Here is a 15,523-nt window from a genome sequence, read left to right as displayed (position 1 = left end):
CTAAGGTTAAAATATCAATACTACAGTCTACATATCAGGAGAGCAAATCTATGTGCTTTCAGATGTGTGGCTACATGTTGGTGACCTTTATTTTTATTTTATTTTTTTGTATAAAACTGTGGCCCTCTTTGTTTGGCCTAATTAAGTCTAACTAATTGAAGATCTCACTTTTCTCAATAAATTATATTGCCTTTTTCTATGAAAAGTTTTGTCATTGTGTGTAATTTACTTCCTCACAGATGCAAGCATTACATCATTATGCTGATAGAGTACACAATACGTGATAATCATTGTGCTTGATTGAGCATGATTTCTAGATAAGCCACAGTAAAGTGAATAATGGCATTTTGTCGCTCCATCTCATGGTCCATCATTCCTCACTTGATATTTATTGTGGTTCAACAGCTGGTTGGACCTTCCACACGCTGACCAATAAGATCAGGCGCCGTTATCGGCACAGGAAAAAAAATCCTTACAGTCGCCATGATACAGCAGCGGAAACGGGTGAGAAGTAGCTAGAAAACAAAAGAGAACACGCAGTCGTCCTCGCGATTTGGTATGCTCTTGCAGGTAAAAATTGAATCCTTTCTGTTATAACTCACCCATTTTCACCCAATTGACCAAAATCTTATGCGGAATGTTAGAAGTGCTGCCGTAATTTTCCGAAATAACACTTATTTAATAGGAAGTGGTCAGCTTCACATAATTAGGATGTTAGCTTTTAGCCAATAAGCTAACACAAGCTAAGCTAAATAGCTCAAAATTGCTTTCAAGTCCAGCTTTGTCGCTTTGTGTGCATTGGGTTCCTCTCTGTTTATCTCCGTGATAGTGCTTCTTGCTAGTGGAAGCTAGCTAATGACAGCTAACTAATGCGTTGTTGCGTGGCCTAGTGTTTATGCGCAACTCAGTGCTTTGGTATTATATAAAGCGAGACTGCATGGTATCTTTTAATATTATTTAGTGTATTATCCATTTACCCACTTGAAAAGGGCGTTAGCATCGGCTAACTGGTAAATTTTGTTTGTCTGTTTTCCGTCGTGCTAGTTAGCAAGCGAGCTAGTTTGTTAACTAGCGTCTGTTATGTATAGTTCGATAGCTGCCTAATTAGGTTAAGCTAGACTAATCAGTTAGCGTCACTGAGAGGAAAAATGTGCTAACCTAATTTTTACAAATGTGGTTTTATTATTGCACAAATTAAAGCTTCACACTGTTAACAGCCTAGTTTTTCAAGTTGGCGTGGAAAATATGGCTCTACAGTTGTAATTATTTTACGCTGTTAAATTATGTAACTCAAGCGAAATCACGGTCTTTATAGGGAGCTGTTGACATTTTAACAGCTCCATATGAAGGAAACTCATTGCTTTATAATCAGTAAACGGAAACTTATGACTTTAATCACATCTTGGTGGTCGCTACAGTCACCTGGGCTAACCTGATGAGCGAGACACATCACTTCAAACTTACTTTGGATTATTTCAGGCTACATTTATGAGCTTGAACTTCATTTTTAGTATACTTTTAGTTGTTGGTGAATTAAAATATAAATTATTTCTCTAGTGTTATAGGAATGCCCAAGGAAAAATATGACCCGCCGGATCCCAGGCGGATGTACACAATTATGTCCAGTGAGGAGGCAGCAAATGGGAAGAAGTCATACTGGGCTGAGCTGGAAATCAGTGGTGAGTATCTTCTGCTTGTGTAGATAAATCATTTGGGGGTTTTTAAATTTATTTTCCTCTCACATATTTTTTTCCATTGCTTTGCACAGCTGCACACAAGTAATTACTAAATCCTCACTATCAAAGAGAAATATTGCAAACATGTTTGTTTGTTTGTTTGTTTTTTTTTTTGTTTTTTTTTCCCTCCACTGTGAAATCAGCTCACCTGTTTTGACTTATTCATATCAATGGGGAACAGTTTTCTTTCACATTTATCTTTGTGAAAATGGCGTTGGATTCTTGGACTTATTGTCCTGTTTGGCCTTTTCCCCATTTTCGCCACAGGCAGAGTAAGGAGTCTCAGCACAGCCCTGTGGTCTCTGACCCACCTCACTGCCCTGCACCTCAGTGACAACTCACTGTCACGCATCCCGCCAGACATTGCCAAACTACACAACCTGGTGTACCTGGATCTCTCATCCAATAAGATCAGGAGCCTGCCTGCAGAGCTCGGCAACATGGTGTCTCTCAGGTAAGTGATAAACCTGTATCCTAAATTGGGTTATAAAGGACTATTTTCTTCATACCTTACTTTATTAAAAAAAAAAAATATATATATATATATATATATATATATATATATATATATATATATATATATATATATATATATATATATATATATATAAAAGCTGCAATGACCAGCTGCTGATTTTTACCACTGTTGTCACTCTTGTCCCATCTGTTGAAATGTCTCACTTTAATTTAAAAGGCTGCATTCATAATCATTTTAACACTGTCAAGTAATGCTTGTATTTTTAAATGACGACTTTTGGAAAATGTTTTTGAAAGACAAAGAGTTTTATGTATTTATTTTTAATCTTAGAAGTTTAGTTTTTAATGATCCACTTCCCATCTGCCCTCCACAGGGAACTGCTTTTAAATAACAACCAGTTGCGGGTTCTGCCATTTGAATTGGGGAAACTCTTTCAGTTACAAACACTGGGGTTGAAAGGTGAGTGGCTCTTCAATGTTTTTGTAGCCATTCTGGACTGGAAATCCCTCCATATTATAAGGTTTTTTTATTTCTCTAAGGATGCAGCAACAGTAGAGGGTGAATTGGCAGTGGTGGCAACTGATGTTTATGTTATCATTTTTTTCTGTTATTAAAGACAAACTTGAAATAGGGTCATACATGCTGTTGTTTTAGACAGAGTAACTCCTGTTGGCAACATTTCATTGCATGTACAGTAACCTAACAAGTGTTCCACTTGAGTAACATTATCCTGATTCCCTCGTGTGGGTGGGTGGTTAGGGGTTGTACATTTTCAGTGAAGTACATGGTTAAACACGTGTACAGTTCAGACTCAAGCGGAAATGAACAAATGCTCATTGGTAATGACATGTACAAAATAAATATATCCTTTTTTTTTTTTTTCTGTCTACTTTTTTTTTTTTTTTTCCCCTCCTATGTTTAGTTGGGGGCCCAGGAGGTCTTGGGTAGGGGAAACACTGATGATTTAGCCTGATTTGCTTTTCCTTCAACAGGAAACCCACTTGCACAAGAAATTCTGAGCCTCTACCAGGAACCTGATGGCACGCGGAGGCTGCTGAGCTACTTGTTAGACAATCTGGCGGGGGCTATAAAGCGCAGTGAGTGTTCTCTCTTGCTTTTGTGAGAAGTTTCAGCATATGTTGTCATTTTTACTGAAAAGGTAAATCTGTAAGCAGGCTCAACAGATCATGTAGTGTGTGTGGTTTCTTTCTTTTTTTTTTTTTTTTTTTGTCTTTAAAATAAATCCCTGTTTGACAATATCATGTTGATACCTATGCTGAACCATTTTCCATAAACTCAGTGCCAACAGAACAACCCCCACCCCGGTCGTGGATTACACTCCAGGAAACTGATCGAGCACGGCCCTCGGGTAAGAACAAAATACACACAACATGACTTTGAACAGAAGTACCTATATGGTTTTTGTCTTGTGTGGTCGTGAGTTTCAGGATGGTATGCAATGCAGTGATCAGTTGAGCACTGTGGCTTTAAACCACAAATATTTGGTAGATCCTAAAAGAGCAGTTCAGACTGCAACTCATTTAGACAGCTCAGACCTGTTAAAGATGTACACTGCGCACAAGTGTCCTCGTAGTAGTATACAGTCCAGAGAAGACTGCGTCATCAGGTTACAACATTTGGTAGTGGATTTGTAAACTATGACATCAAGTCTGGAAGCTACAGTTATGTAAAGTACAAAGTTTGCAAACCAAAGTTTGATGTAGTTTAGTATGGCTCCAGCTTGCACCCACATAAACTGACTGCCATTCGCATGTATCTGATCATCAAGAAAATGCCCAGTTTGACACAAACATGCTGAATGTTTCCTATGATCTGAAAGGTGCACAAATTTATAATCTGTTTGGTGTGAAATTTAGTGTCGCCCCTCTTTCTAGAGCAGAAGCTCTACCACTTGTGTTTAGTCTAGTGTATAAGCATTGTTTTGGTTGCTGAAGCAAAGCAAAACAAATGAGTCAAAAAAGAACGGCTGATCTGATTCCTGGTTTGAAGATGTATTGGTAGTTGATTTTGGTGCTTTCCGTAATGATGAGATTTACTCAGCATTTTTATTTTCTTTTACTGTTGCAAGCAACTGCAGATTTGTGGTTCTTTTGTTTTTAATGAATTTTTAATTGTAACTGTGTGCACAGTTAAGATGTTTTTGTTTGTTTTTTCTCCTGTTTGTCTCCTCAGCATTGTTCTCTGTGATGTGCTACAATGTGCTGTGTGATAAGTATGCCACACGTCAGCTATATGGCTATTGCCCCACTTGGGCGCTAAACTGGGAGTACAGGAAAAAATCCATAATGCAGGAGATCATGGGCTGCAATGCAGACATCATCAGCTTGCAGGTGAGAGATGTCATAGGCTACGTTCACACTGCAGGCCTTAATGCTCAATTCCGATTTTTTTTTTTTTTTTTTTTTTTTTTTTTTTTTTTGGTCTGCGTGTTCACACTACAAATAAAATGCGACAGCAAACGTGCTCTAATGTGAACGCTCAAAGCGGCCCGCATGCGCAAAAGAAGACTTCACACACAACGCGCTCTGTTTAGACCCAGAGCAAACAGTATTGTTTGACAGATGGCCGTTAATATAAAGATTTCGGACTTTACGTTTCCCAATTTTTGCTTTAAGTTATTATGTAAATAACAAAATAACTTAATGTAAATAACCTAATAATGATCCTTATTGCTGTTTTAGAGGAGCGGTGCTTCAAAGGATAGTTGCAGATTTCTGTCAGAATCTGCAGATTATACAGTACAAATAAAATGTTCACGTTGTCTTCCCAACAGTTTCACTAACATCATAACACTAACATCATCCAGGAAGCGTTCGCGATGTCTTCTCCGGCGCTAATAATTAGCGTCTGTCTTGTGTCAGTGACGTAAAAGACGGATTTAATGCGACATGACCGTTCAAACAGCAGTCTCTTTCTAAAACATCGGATATGTATCGGATTCAGTACCACATACGAAAGTGACCCAGATCGGATTTGAAAATATCGGATTTGTGCCGTTCACACTGTCATACCATGATCGGATATGGGTCGCATAGGGTAAAAAAAAAAATTGGATTTGGTGCGCTTTCGCCTGCAGTGTGAACGTAGCCATAGTTTCTTTCACTGGCTCTTAATTGTTTCCATTTTGTTTTCTATCAAATGGATCCAAGAAATTGGTCTAAAATTTTCTCATGACCACACACAAACACAAAATTCTGTCACTCATTATTTTAACAATATCACATTTAAACTGTTATGCTAACACTCTAATAAGAGTACTATGTTCAGTTGACAGTTGTGAAAATTGTGATGTGTTCAGTTTAATGGACAGTGTCAACAAATTGCAAACTTTTCTTTTGTGGTTGAGTGCTTAGATTAGACCTTTGTTTGCAGCTTAATATTCAGGTGCTTCTATTGGAACTAGTGATCTTTATGTGTTTGTTAGAGGCCTAATTCATTATGTTTTTATCAATTTGTTTGTTATCCATTTTATATTAATTTTTTTTAAATGCACCACGTTAGCTTAGACGCCACCTGTTCATTATAGAGACACCACTAGATGGGTTTTTATTTGCTTTGCAATCTGTCAGCCCTTAGGACCGCCGAGGGGTAAAGACAAGCACATATACTGAGTGAAGCAAAACTAGTTTTACACCATGTTTTGTTATGGATGTAGCAGCTATTCTTGGGAGGGGTCATGTCGGCTAAAAGGCAAAACTATACAAGCTGGAGAGACTTGTATTGGTTTCTGGGAATCTCTTCCAAGCCTGGCCCATTTAATTTAGTGCATGATCATCAATACTGAATTGACTACCAGTTCTAATAATCAGAGATTTGGGATGTTTTCAGATGATACTTATTCAATGGACATGTAGGTTAAAATTATATTATTGTCTTACTTTCCTTGAACCTGAATCGTCTGGTATCACTTTCAGTTTTATTATTTATCAATATTGTAATTTAGTTTTTACATTTTACATTTGTAAAAATGTGTAAGCTCAAAACCAGATTTTAAAACAGAAAAGACTTTAATATGTAAACTCTAGTTGTGTCAAATTAAAATGTTATACTTTTTTTTTTTTGTGAAAAAAGAAAATCAGATAAAACATACAAACAAAATGAGTTTTGGAAATTTCAGATATAAAAGAATAAAAAGGTGGGAATAGTATTGCATTTCAAATGTGTACATACCCCAAGAAGTGTTAATTGGGAGCTCTTTAAATTATGTCTTGCACAAAGATGTTTCTCCTATTCATCAGTGTCATCCCCAAAGATCACCATTAGTTATTATATTGTGCAGATTTTCATGGCTATTTTATCACACGCTGTCTCTTACCCATCCTGTTAATAGATGGCTAATGTAGCCAGATGGCCTTATATTTAGAGGGGGTTAACTGATGTACTTCCATGAATAACAGCCTTTCCTGTTCACCCTGGAACTTGTTTTTTGCTGTTAATTGCAGGAAGTTGAGACAGAGCAGTACTACAATTTCTTCTTGCCAGAGCTGAAGGAGCAAGGATATGACGGGTTCTTCAGTCCAAAGTCACGAGCTAGAACTATGTCTGAGTCGGATCGAAAGCACGTGGATGGATGTGCAATTTTTTACAGGACAGAAAAGTATGTGTCTATAGTTTTTGTCCTGTGGCAACTATTTCTTGGTTTAAGAATAGCTCGCAGTGATTTGAGTTCCTGTGGTGAATTAGATTGAAACTGCTTCACTATATTCACTAATACTTGTTAGCCAGTGCTTAGCTTAGTGATAAAACAATCTCAATTAAACCTGACATCACCTACTGTTGTTGTCTGAGTGACCGATGTTCCTTTTGGGTTGTCTCTAGTGTCCACAAAGTGGATGCAGTAGTTCTCAGAAAGAAATAAAATGTCATGTTGTAAACCTTTCACTCAAAATCCAGTCTATTACACTGGGACACTGTAACCTATGCTTAAGTATTGCTATGCATATCTTATCAGTTTAACTTCACTTCAAAGGAGAAAGTAAGTTTTTATTGTAGTCTCCAGACAGTGATGCCATCAGCCGTATAATGCAATTACCAAAAAGGCTAATCTAGCTTTAGCTTAACTTAAAGTTTAACTGTTGTTTTCAACTTGAAGTGAAACTATTCTTTTGGTATGTGTAGTTTTGTTTCACTCTTTAGCGGTTAATGTAGTTTGTCTTTAGTAATGCTTGCGTTAAAGCTAAAAGGTTTATTCATATAGCACCTAATAGTAGTAGTGTTTTTATCACTGTCAAAAGGTTCCATCTTAAAGACAATATGTGCAACAAACGGTTAAACTGAAACGATAAACCTTTTAACATTTTGTTAAAACTGTTCTAGAGACAGGAAAAGCTTTACATGTAGCTTTTATTAGCATTCAAATGGTTGTTGCTCACCTCCAGTTGTCTCTTTTAGAGAAGTTGTGATTTACCGGAGAATGCACACAGTCAGTGAGGTTTAAAAGAATAAATAATTATATAATACACACCATTCATGTATAATTTTAACCCCAACCTCTCAGGTTTGAGGTCAAACACACAAACCCACACATGTGCAATAAGACTGCTATATGTGCAATTCTTGTGCAATTCTTCTTCACACGAAGTTGTATTTTTGTATTTTCCTACTCAGTTGTGTATATAGTATTTGTATTTCTATTTTATTCTATTGTATTTTATTGCATTCCAGTGTTTTCTAATTTCTGCTACATAACTTTGCACTTTTGCTGTAACAAAACAAATTTCCCACCTGTGGGACTAATAAAGGTCATCTTATCTTATCTGAACTCCTATAGTAAGGTGATCAAAAGCTTCTGATAGCAGGACCATGAAATGAGAAACCTTAACCTAATTGATATTTGGCTGCTCTCACATCCAGATCATCATCTTGGTTCTTCTAACCACTTGCACTCTTGTGCTTTCACAGTGACCTGAATTTTTGTGTGAATCCTCATAAATTGTTATGAAACGTGGGTTCCCAAACAAGGCTGAGCGCTTTTCAGTTAGTTCCCAAGTACCCAAGTCTAAAGCCATCCAGTTTTGTGTAGAGTCAGAGGAAAAGTATTCTTATTTCTTTTTAGCATTCAGACCGATACAATATTTATGGATTTTGTTTTTAATTTTATTTTAGTTTGATTGCAAACAGTATGTTGGTGGGTAGGCTCTATTCAGCTGTGCATTTTGAACTGGACCCCCCAAGGCAAGACTGCCAGTATCGCACAAAATATGGTCCACAATAGCAAAGTCATAACCCTGAATGTGAGAAATGCCCAATATAAGTCAGGTTTTGATTTCTATGGACCTCTTAATACTTTGTATTTCCAACTTATTATGACTTTTCTATTTATTTCTGCTCATCTCTGCTTAGAAAGTGTTTTAAGTAGTTCTTTTTCCCCGTTTGTCTTTAGGTTCAGTGCAGTGCAGAAGCACACAGTGGAGTTTAACCAGCTGGCCATGGCTAACTCCGAGGGCTCAGAGGCTATGCTGAACAGGGTGATGACAAAGGATAACATTGGGGTAGCTGTACTGCTTGAGGTCCGCAAAGAGATGATGGAGCTCTCCTGTGAGTAGACAGTTAAGATCAGCCCTTTTGTACTACAAATTCATCTTCTCGCTGAATTTTATTCGAGAGGTATTGCAGAGGATTTTGGTGATGATTATGCCAAGGGCAATGTGTTCAGTTTGTCCTAATGCTCTTAGTACCCCTTTGCCCTGTTAAACATGCCTGTTAATATATGCCCCACCCTTCTTTCTCTGCCACTCATTTCAGCTGGTAAGTCTCTCCATGGCATGGAAAAGCAGCTGCTCCTTGTAGCCAATGCTCACATGCACTGGGACCCAGAGTATTCTGATGTCAAGCTGGTCCAGACCATGATGTTCCTGTCAGAGGTGAAAAGCATAGTGGATAAGGCCACACGCAGCCTCAAGTTGTCCTCTGTTTCTGGCGAGACTAATGCCATTCCACTGGTGCTGTGCGCTGACCTCAACTCCTTGCCTGACTCGGGTAAGTAGGAAAGAGCTGTACTCGACCTGCTCTTAAGAAAATGTTTTATTTAGAGTGCACAGATTGTTCATAAAATTTAAAATAAATTTGAATAAAAAGTGTTTGAGGTGCCTCCAGTGAAGTGCTGAGTTTATGTTAACAGCTGATTAATGTTGTTGCTGCCGAACATATCTCAGTGAAGCGAGTAAAGGATGGTTAAATCTGGCATGTTTTAAAGATGCTGACAACCTTGTTTTGCCTAATTTTCTCTTGCCTTGCAATTGAGAATGGGTTTGATTATAATTGGATAAATAGATGAAAATAATTGTTTGGCATTCATAAAAACATAAATTACATCAGTATTTGCCTTTTTGTGGTGGTGAACAGAATTGTTAGCCTGCTCACTGCATACAGTAGTGCAATATATTTTTGCTATAAGTTTTTTTTACTATAGTCAAATTTGAGTTGAAATAATAATGGAGTCTCACAAATTACTTTGCAAACTGTATTTTTTCTTAACTAATAAAAAATGGTCCATGTTCCACCTGTTTTAATTTTTAAAAATATTTTAGTGGGATAAGTCGTCGTCGTCATCATCTGTTTTTTGTTTTTAAATGCTGATGGTTCAGTTCTTCTCTGTTCAGGCGTAGTGGAGTACCTGAGTACTGGTGGAGTGGACTGCACACACAAGGACTTCAAGGAGCTCCGTTACAGCGACTGTCTGACCAAATTCAATTGCAATGGCAAGAACAGCACGTCTAATGGCAGGATCACCCACGGCTTCAAGTTAAAGAGCGCCTATGAGAACGGCCTGATGCCTTATACCAACTACACCTTCGATTTTAAGGTAATTACACATATGTGGTGTTTTGGGTTTTTGTTTTTTGTTTTTTATATTAAATGTATTTGTTTTGTTTTTTTTGTTTTTTGTTTTTTTTAAACGATATTGAGGACCAGTCTGTTCTTACACAAAACTATGCAAAAGTCACTTCTCTATTTCTCTTCTCAGGGTGTCATCGACTATATTTTCTACTCGAAGCCTCACCTGAACGTGCTGGGTATCTTGGGCCCTTTGGACCACCACTGGCTTGTAGAGAACAATGTCAGCGGCTGCCCACATCCACACATCCCCTCTGACCACTTCTCCCTCTTTGCTCAGCTGGAGTTGCTCCTGCCCAACCTGCCCCCCCAGGTGAATGGGCTCCATCTGCCGACACGCAGGTAGTGAGACCCTGCCTAACCACCAGGGGTAGCCTCTCCCTCTCAACCCTCCTCCTTCCTCCCACTACCAGCTCTTCCCTCCACCAAACTGAAGGAGGAAGACATAAAAACACAACCTGTAAAATATTCATACAGTGAGGTCTGGCTGACAGGGATTTCGTATAATGTTATAGATATTCTATATTTTTCTTTTTCTTTTGTTTGTTTTGTTTTTTAACTGCTCAATTCAGTCCTGTTAGTGTACCATATTTTGTTTTTGGACTCCCCTTTGTTCTCAAGATCCACCAACCCTACACACTTTGCTTCTGTCTTTTAAAATGAGAAGGGATGGTAGCTCATTCATATTTGTCACTTAGGGCACTGTTTGGTTTAAGAGTGAGGGGGGATACTTTTTTATTTTGGCTGAAGGAAATGACTTTCCACTGAAGAGCTCCATGGCTGATGGTCTGCATGTCTGTCTGTCCTGTATAAACCTGAAACCAGCAAAGACAGCAGACTTGTCAGTCTCAATACTCCATCCTTTGCTTGTGCTAGTTATCCCCTACACTTTGGGCAGCCAGCTTACATGATCAGTTTTCTAGGATACACACATTTGTTGAGGCAGATGTGTTGGGATTAGAGCAGCTTTTTGCTGGTAGTTTAAGTATCCCAGGAGGCGGATGTAGCGCAGCTCGTATGAGGTGAGATTTCCTGCTGTCATACTGTGGTGCTGAGGCCTTTTGTGTAGTCATGGCCTCCCGTGGTGCTACAAGATAGTCTACACCTCTGACCCTGGACCTGGTACTGCTACCAAAATCCACAGATGCCTAGAAAACAAGAATCCTGAGCTTAGATTTGATGTTTCACACAGATGGTGTGTAGTGCTGAAAAGCCACGATGTGAAAATTTGATAGACGCTACCATCCTGTTTGCTGACAATTTCACCCCAGCCTGTATAGCTGTTAGGTTAGTCTTGTGCTTAGGAGCTCATGTGGCCCATGCGTCACCTTTTTTTGTTTTTGTTTTTCTTTTGACCAAGCGGTGAGGGGATTTAGGCTGATGGGCAAAGCGATTGGGGAGTGGGGGGGGCTATTACCAGTATTTGTCTTGATTGCTTTTAGGGCAGGGACAGCGAGTAATGGCCGATACACAGGAATAAAACCAGCATTCCTCTCACTGTCAGGAGTTGCCATCCAGCTCCCCACACACACACACACACACCACACACACCACACCACACACACACACACACACACACACACACCACACAGGTAATTTGCAGGCAGATCTGTAGCACTGAGGCCAGTAGTGACTTTCCCCAGCCATAAATTCCATACACAAAGCCGTGGGTTTTTTTCACAAGTGTTTGTACAGAATAGAAATCTAGACTCAGTCTTTACATGATTGTATATGAACCACAAAAGACCTGTTTTCTGGCGTTTTTTGTACGAAGAGTAAATTATGATCAGTAAATTATGATCAGAAAAAAAAGATTGTATTGTAAACTAAGGCTAAATTTTTATCCAGTTAATGTTGAGATGAATTGATATTACCAGCTTGTACAAAAGACGTAAGAAGAGATTGTTCAAGGCGTTCGCTGTCACAACTTTGCACTTCCTTGAGATTAACTGTAATTAATGCATCAGTATATTTTTCCCCTTTCTCTCTGCAGTTTTTTTTAATGATTTGCTGATATGTAAATAGACACTGAGTAAACTGTTGCTTCTTGCCCATTAACAAAGCCATTGATCCACACTGCTGCCATCACTTCTGACAAAAGGACACGCAAGGATGAGTTACATCTGTTCATTTCTATAACTTGCTCAATAGTGATGTAACTGGCAAAACCTATATAAACCCCACATATATGTACATTGTGCCTCACTGTAGCAGTTGACGTTGTCTTGCACTATTTACATGCGACGAACGCCTGAACAACCTTTTCTCCTTTTATTTTTAAATACTGTTGAGACATTTGTGAAGATTTTATGTCCTTTTTGGTTTTTGTTAATGTTTATTTTCTTTTTTTTTTTTTTATGAGCTGTGACAATGTTATGATGATGTGTATATCCTTGCTATTCATTAAGCTCTCTAGTAATCAGGTATGCTTTCACTACCAACCCTTTCTCCTTTTCTTAGGAACATGAGTAGGGTTTCCTGTCTTTATAAATCCACTCATGTTTTGCTCTCTTTTTACACAGCTCCATGCCCCCAGAAACGCATAGCCCCTGGCTTTCCCCTGCCCGGCCACAAATTTAAACCTCCCTAAGCCTGTCCATCAACCTAACACCTCTCACCCTAAACTGCCCATCTTGGACTTTAACCTCTCGACTATCTTACACAAGCTGCATCTTTTAATCCCCTTTGCTCAACCACTTTGTATAGTTTTCCTACCCTTGTTACTGCAGCTATAGTGCCATTTGTGGACCTGCCCCTCCCTCTATAATTTGGAAAGGGTTGAAGGTCCTCCTTTCTCTGCGATTGGATAAACAAGGGATGAGGGTCAGCAGACTTAGGATGGGCTAACCTGTTGCTTATGAATTTGATACATCTTTTTAAAAAATGAATTAAATCTGTCACAAGCAAGATGGCTACTTAAAGAGTCATGCTTTTATACAGATGAGAAGCACTTAGTAGGGTCATATGCAGCTTCCCTCACTCCCTTCCCTGTTGTATTTGTAGTAAAGATCTCATTACTTTAAATGCATTGAAATTCAGGTTTTAAAGTGAGAGGGAAGCACCTAAATAAGAAGAATAAATTTGGTCCCCATCTTTTTTCTTTTTTTTTAAATTTTTTTTTTATGCATGGTTTTTCTTTTTTCCTGAATGGCATTAGTATTGTAGTAGATTCAAAGGGTAGCTTTTTTTTTTTTTTTTAATTTTCTTTTTTTTTTCTTTTTTTGTAAAGTGTGAATAAAAGATGTATCTCATGTTTCCTTTCTAAACAGATTGAATTGTGTTTGTTGATGTGTAAATCATGAATTCTACGATGGTGTTATGTTTGCTACGTTGTTTTTACTTAAACTCAATTTTTCTTTCCCCGTTCGACTCATCCCATCACAAACCAAATCCTCTCTAGAAATCATGAGACGTAGTCTTTGATGGGTTGATCAGAAGTTGAATGTTCTGGATAATACCTCCCACAGTGAAGGATGGAGAGCTTACTGGTGGGGGTAAAAGGAAAAACAAATCCCTGCATCATTGGTAACAGCACGACTTTGAGCGCAGGGATATGTAGTTTTAATTTTTTCTTCTTATTATTTTACATTTCAGCTTTATTTTGGATCTTGCATGGCACTAGCAGGAGAGTGCTAGTGCTTGTAGGTTAGGGCAGCAGAGCTGTCTTCTAGTGGCTGCAGTTCAGTACAAAAAAACATTTTATTTTTTATTTTTCTTTCTGTGTCTTTCGATTCTTTTGTGAGAGGTGTAAAACATGTTTAAGATTAAGCTAATGATGTGCCGCTAGACTGGTACTGTGATGATTTGAGTACTACTAGTCCATCTCATTCTGTTCTCGTGCATCACAGTGGTTAAATCTGTCAAACTAGTTAGCTACTATTGACAAAAACGTCCTCTTCATCATTTCTCGTTAAACCACAGATGGCGTCGGACTGAATCTTGTCAAATCAAAGCTGAGCTGTGACAACCTGTAAGCCCCAGTGACTAATCACTTTTTTGGCTTTTCCTTTTTCTTCTTTACATTGTTTCATTTTTAGGTGTAAAGAGATTTTAATTCCCCCCCCCCTGTAATTTTTTTTTTTTTTTTTCTAACCTTCTCCCCAGGCTGCGTCTCTTTGCATGGGTGCACACCAAAGCTGCTCGTAGTTCAGTTCTCCAGTCTAGATCCAGTTCAGGGTTTTGTTATGGTTTTGTTTTTTTGTTTTTTTTGTTTTTAAATCCAGCTCATAGTTTTCATGAAATGTAGGGCTGTAAGGAAAACGAAGCACTCTTGTCCTTTTCCTGAACCGCATATTCACCCGTTTCCAGTTTGAGTTCTCAACCTGACGGCTCATTTCAGATGCATCCCCCCCCTTTTTTTTTTTTTTTTTTTTTGTCCTTGTCCTAAAAACTTGGCAATAATACCCAGAAACATTCGCACATTCAGATTTTCTTTAGATGTTTACCTGGAATATGTAGCTATTTCATCTTTCACAGTGTGGTTGTTTAATTATTTTTAAAACTCCCATCTTTACCCTTCCAGGTTACCTGAACAGCATTTTTTTTTTTTTTTTCTTTTTTTCTCCTCTTCCTCCTATCATCCATCTTGTATATTTACTCATCTCCTTCTCCCTGCCAATTTAGTGGTAGTTGTTCAATGATCAGGATTGTCTATCTGTAGTCAGCTGAGTACATATATTGATCTGTGTCACTGTGTTTATGCACTGGACCAACTATTGTTTACCATTCATGAAATACCAGCAAAAAAAAAGGAGAAAAAAAAAAGAAGACAAAAACACTTGCACAATGTTGTAGAATGTCCATTAACCCAGATGAGAAATCAAGGCAGCTGTTTTCAAATCAACACATACTGTTTTAAAATGAAACTGAATGGTAAACAATGCTTTCCGTTGTACCCCCTTAGCCGTCCTCTCAATTCTCTTTGGTCTAGTTTTTATTATTTTTGGTTTCTTATATTTTTATTTTTTTCTTTGACTACAGGTTCTGCTCGTTTCCTTTACACCTACCTATGTATTTTCCTACTTCTGGTTGAAAATAAATTCTGTATTATCTGTTTCAAGCCGTGTCACCTCTTATTCTTTGCAATGGATATTGGAAAATAAATTCTATATCTGTTCTCCTTGTCGTGCCTGCTTTTTTTTTTTTTTTTTTTTTTTTTTCCCTCCCTCCTCCCAGCCTTTCTCAGGTTTGGGTTAACACGTGCGTATTTCTGTTCCTCTTCCTCGGTTGGTGACTTCATCAGATGTTACAGATGTTGCCAACAGGAGATCACTGGCTCAGATTATATAGTTTTCTCACGGCTCCACACAGTCGGAGTCATTCTGTGGTTTCCATCTGTACCGTTCTTGTGAATATGATCTCAGAAACGCTGAGGGTGAAGGGCACTTTGACCTCTTGTGTTGAGACTCTATATGCTAAATATAATTCAAAGGTTTAATTTTGAAGGAAGAAA

General features: G+C 38.2%; 1 protein-coding gene across 2 annotated transcripts; it reads left to right on the top strand.

Annotated features, from left to right (window-relative positions):
• The first annotated feature begins 363 nt into the window (after positions 1-363).
• cnot6a (CCR4-NOT transcription complex, subunit 6a) lies at positions 364-15,130 on the top strand. Of its 2 annotated transcripts, none has more exons than XM_040015724.1 (12): positions 364-504; positions 1,558-1,679; positions 2,004-2,190; positions 2,588-2,673; positions 3,207-3,311; positions 3,515-3,583; positions 4,408-4,565; positions 6,678-6,832; positions 8,618-8,772; positions 8,980-9,213; positions 9,837-10,039; positions 10,202-15,130. In XM_040015724.1, the coding sequence occupies exons 2-12, from the start codon at positions 1,568-1,570 to the stop codon at positions 10,415-10,417; spliced, it is 1,680 nt and encodes a 559-aa protein (XP_039871658.1). In that variant the 5' UTR covers positions 364-504; positions 1,558-1,567; the 3' UTR covers positions 10,418-15,130. The 2 variants fall into 2 exon arrangements, with proteins under 2 accessions (XP_039871658.1, XP_039871657.1); XM_040015723.1 differs by having other exon boundaries at positions 365-570.
• The last annotated feature ends 393 nt before the right edge of the window (positions 15,131-15,523 follow it).

Source organism: Simochromis diagramma, unplaced genomic scaffold (genome assembly GCF_900408965.1).
Source record: "Simochromis diagramma unplaced genomic scaffold, fSimDia1.1 OVJJ01000685.1, whole genome shotgun sequence".
In the NCBI taxonomy this organism is placed as follows: domain Eukaryota; kingdom Metazoa; phylum Chordata; class Actinopteri; order Cichliformes; family Cichlidae; genus Simochromis; species Simochromis diagramma.
The sequence above is the reverse complement of the archived record's forward strand: the minus strand, read 5'-3'. Positions and strand labels throughout refer to the sequence as shown.